This window comes from Oncorhynchus masou, chromosome 29 (genome assembly GCF_036934945.1).
Source record: "Oncorhynchus masou masou isolate Uvic2021 chromosome 29, UVic_Omas_1.1, whole genome shotgun sequence".
NCBI classification, from domain to species: Eukaryota; Metazoa; Chordata; class Actinopteri; order Salmoniformes; family Salmonidae; genus Oncorhynchus; species Oncorhynchus masou.
This window is the reverse complement of record NC_088240.1, coordinates 79,395,001-79,399,795: the sequence shown is the minus strand read 5'-3', so window position 1 is coordinate 79,399,795 and position 4,795 is coordinate 79,395,001. Positions and strand designations below refer to the sequence as shown.

Sequence of the window (4,795 nt, the reverse complement as noted above, 5' to 3'; positions counted from 1 at the left end):
AGTAGGCCTAGGGCTAGAATAGGACAAAATTGCCCCCTATAGATCCTGATTTATGGTCAGGTTAGCATTTATACCCAGAATGGTGTTGTTTGTTTCGTAGAGGAAACGTTAGATCCTTTAAGTCATATTAAGCTTACTTGAGTTATTATCACAAAACAAACTAGTCTATTCTGAACAAGGGAAGACAAGTTGGCTACAGCTTTACAAGCACACAATACCACCACCTGGCCACTGTTGAGGATATGAAGGTCTACTTAATTACAATGTACTGTAGGTCTCAGTGGACATCTAGGCCTGCTAATTGGGGGAAAGAAAAGTGCACAAAATAGAAAAAGGCTAACTATTTTCTGGTTTCAGTTTTTATTTCAGATTAAGTTTGTGATAGCATTTTCCACACACTCATTTGCCTTTTTCAAAATAATACAAAATCCATATACTTCTACGCAATAACTTCTGATCATAAACTCTGACACGGTAGCAACAAAGGGAATTTGCTAAAGCTCCTCTTAAGAAAAAATAATAAATTACATGTATTTTTTATAATAGATAAATTACTACCCTTTTTTCAGACTTTTTAATATAATTTTTTTTGTTGCTACTAAAAACGATATAAAACATGAAAATGACATTCACAGATAGACTCATACAAGAATACACCCAGGGCTGCATACTCACACAAATAAACACAAATAGGCAACTTCACAGAGACAGGAAGACAAACACACACACAACACACACCATCCCAGGGTAGCAAAATATAATTTGCTCTTCTTAATATGATGACTGAAAAATATGAATACTTTTATATGAATATATGCATACAGTTAACATGTACAGTATGCCGAAAATTCAAATCATACCACAATATAGGATATATTTATGTATATGTATATTAAGTATATGTTCACATAGAAATATAGACATACAAATGTAATATTGACTGACAAATATACACATCGTTCACCTGTGGAGTGTGTGTGTGTGTGTGTATGCTGTAGACATAACATACAGTAACATGTTACAACTATGTCAAGGCATAGGGGCAATATCTGTTAAAAAGAGCTTTGTTTAAGTCCAAGACAGAACCCTTTTAAACATTTTCAGTAAAAACACAAATTAGTCAGGGAGATGTTACTTGCTCCTTTGGAAGTTAAAGGCCCAGTGCACTCAAAAACGTGATTCTCCCGTGTTTTATATATCCTTCCACACTATGAGTTTGGAATAATACTGTGAAATTGTGAAAATGATGATAATGCCATTTTAGTGTAAGAGCTGTTTGAAAAGACCGCCTGAAATTTCTCCCTGTTTTGGTTGGATGAAGTTTTGGTCTGCATGGTGACATCACCAGTTAGTTAAGAGACCAAAAAGAAACCTCTCTGCCAATAACAGCTACAGTAGTTTTCAGTTTCCTAGCAAAATTCTTGCTTGAGAAATTGCTCTTTGCTAAGAAGTTATTTTGTTTCTTTTTTACCATTTGAATTGAAAACAGTCACAGTAGGGTACTTAATTGTTACCCAGAAAGGATTTGATGTTGAGATAAAAACAGCTGAATTGAACCTTTCAGACACAGCTTGCTCTTCAGCATATTGTGGCAAATGCATTTCTGAAAATGAATATATAAATGAATACAATGTTATTTCAATACCTACCATTCTTGAACATATTGATGGGTCAGATGATACAAATGTCTCAGGTAGTGGTATATTTTCTGTATGTAGCAGAGGTGGTTGGGTGTAACCTTGGCTGAGGCCTGAACACTGGTATTAGCTTTCAAGGTTAATGCCTTGGCTTTAGTTCAGTGGGCTAACAGTCGTGAGGGCACCGGTTGGATACCTGGACAGTCACCAATAGACCATACAGTCGTTTCATTCTACCCCTGCTTGTTTTTAGATTGGGGGCGTTCTCAGGTTATGGACATCTCTCCACTAATGTCCTTTAAAAACAGGTCACTTGTACTAGGCCACCATTTTACATTTTGGTATGTTTTCACCAAATGTTGATGATGCTGTATAAACACTGAGGAGACATTTAAAATAGTTTTTTGGAATATAGAACACAAACATAGAAAACATACATCATAGAAACTTCCAGCAGGTTTTACACTGCTATTGGGTTATACCTTCTGTGTCCCATATATCCATACTAGCATGGACAATACTTCACCTCACACTAAGTGGTATGCAAGTTTGGCTACTGGGACAGAGCTCTGGACCCAGGTCCTGGGTGTACATACATCATCCACAGCATTTCTCAGCCATAGAAACAGAAAGAGTGGACATAGAAATCCATATTATGGAGCTCTGTACAATGTCATTGGCACATTTTTTGCATATGCAGATAACCCACAAAATGTAAGAAATGTAGTAAGTAACAAATTAACTCACATTCCAAAACATCCCTTCTATAACGGCTGTACATCTGGCCCAGAACACAATTCAATCCCCACTTTATGTGGTAATATATCCACTCGACCCACTCCAGTTCTATGGTCTGATCATTTCTATGGTAACCTGCGCTTTGACTTCTAACCCCTTAAACCCTGACCTCTGGCTGATCTCGGCTGGAAGCCTGTTATTGTCTGGTCAGTGCCTCTTGGCCCGCTGAGCACTCTGGGTACATGAGGCGCAGCAGGCAGTCTTGTAGTAGGAGTAGACACACAGTCTGGCCTGAACCACCATCACACAGTTATGACGCAGGTCCCTGCAGTTCTCATCTACAGAGAGAGTAGAGCAGAGGAGAGGAGAGGAGAGGAGAGGAAAGAGGAGAGGGGAGTAGAGCAGAGGAGAGGGAAGAGGAGAGGGAAGAGGAGGAGAGGAGAGGGAAGAGGAGGAGAGGAGAGGGAGGGAAGAGTGGAGGGGAGGAAGAGAGGGGAGAGGGAAGAGGAGGGGAGGAAGAGAGTGAAGAGTAGAGGGGAGGAAGAGAGGGGGAGAGGGAAGAGGAGGAGAGGAGAGGGAAGTGTGGAGGGGAGGAAGGGAGGGGGAGAGGGAAGAGGAGGAGAGGGAAGAGTGGAGGGGAGGGGAGGAAGAGAGGGGGAGAGGGAAGAGGAGGAGAGGAGAGGGAAGTGTGGAGGGGAGGAAGGGAGGGGGAGAGGGAAGAGGAGGAGAGGGAAGAGTGGAGGGGAGGGGAGGAAGAGAGGAGGAGAGGAGAGGGAAGAGTGGAGGGGAGGGGAGGAAGAGAGGGGAGAGGGAAGAGGAGGAGAGGAGGAGAGGGAAGAGGAGGAGAGGAGAGGGAAGGGTGGAGGGGAGGAAGAGAGGGGAGAGGGAAGAGGAGGAGAGGAGGAGAGGGAAGAGGAGGAGAGAAGAGGGGAAAGGGAAGAGGGAAGAGGAGAGGGAGAAAGAAAGGGTTAGATTTCAAATCTCACAAGCATCACACACTCACACATACTGTACAGTGCCTTCATATAGTATTCACACCCCTTGACTTTTTCCACATTTTGTTGTTACAGCCTGAAATTAAAATTGATTAAATTGAGATTTTGTGTCACTAATCTACACACAATACCCAATAATGTCAAAGTGGAATTATGTTTTTACAAATGTTTACAAATCAATAAAAAATGAAAAGCTGAAATGTCTTGAGTCAATAAGTATTCAACCTTTGTTATGGCCTAAATAAATTCAGGAGTAAAAATGTGCTTAACATGTTACATAATAAGTTGCATGGACTCACTCTGTGTACAATAATAGTGTTTAACATGATTTTTAAAATGACTACCTCATCTTTGTACCCCACACATACATTTATCTGTAAGGTCCCTCAGTCAAGCAGTGAATTTAAAGCACAGATTCAACCACTAAAGCCAGGGAGGTTTTCCAATGCTTCAGAAAGGGCACCGATTGGTAGATGGGTAAAAAATCAAGCAGACTTGAATATCCCTTTGAGCATGATGAAGTTATTAATTACACTTTGGATGGTGTATCAATACACCCAGTCACTACAAAGATACAGGCGTCATTCATAACTCAGTTGCTGGAGAGGAAGGGAATCACTCAGGGATTTCACCATGATGCCAATTGTGATGTTAAAACAGTTTAAAACCTCTTAGAGATCGGGCTACTTTTTTCAACATTCTGTTAAAAATCGCGCAACATTTCAACGTCCTGCTACTCATGCCAGGAATATAGTATATGCATATGATTAGTATGTGTGCATAGAAAACACTCTGAAGTTTCTAGAACTGGTTCAATGGTGTCTGTGACTATAACAGAACGAGTTCCGTGGTCAAAATCGCCAGAAAACGTGGTCACTAAATCGACAAAGAAAAAATCAATCTGCCAGTCCGTGTATTGTCTATTGGAAGGAAAAATAGTTAAGGCTGAGAATACAGTTCCTATAACCTCCACACGATGTCGCCAGTGTTGTGATTTCAATTCAACTAAATCGTTGGTCATCTGAGTAATAGCCACATCCGGTTGTCAAGTCCACAGCTGTAAACAATGGAACCTGAAAAGTTGGTTACGTTTCCCAAACTCGTGCTTATTGAATACAGATCGCTCCGTGATCAATTTGATCGTTTATTAATGTTTAGTAATACCTAAAGTTGGATTACAGAAGTAGTTTGAAGTGTTTTGTCAAAGTTTATAGGCAACTTTTTTAATTTAAAAAAATAACATCGCGTTTAAAAAATGTGTTTTTACTGGATCTGACGGTGTTCATAAATTGACATTTTGGGTATACAAGGACCGATTTAATCGAAAAAAAGACCCAATTGTGATGTTTATGGGACATATAGGAGTGCCAACAAAGAATCTCGTCAAAGGTAATGAATGTTTTATATTTTATTTCTGTGTTTTGT

At 40.1% G+C, this 4,795-nt stretch overlaps 1 protein-coding gene across 1 annotated transcript in view; it reads right to left on the bottom strand.

Annotated features, from left to right (window-relative positions):
• Positions 1-341: 341 nt before the first annotated feature.
• The window catches only part of LOC135520686 (thrombospondin type-1 domain-containing protein 4-like), a 102,601-nt gene continuing 98,147 nt past the window's right edge, over positions 342-4,795 (bottom strand). Inside the window, exon 18 of the mRNA XM_064946421.1 lies at positions 342-2,713. Within this exon, the coding sequence (XP_064802493.1) occupies positions 2,583-2,713 (131 nt within the window). The 3' untranslated portion in view covers positions 342-2,582. The remainder of the gene's footprint in view (positions 2,714-4,795) is intronic.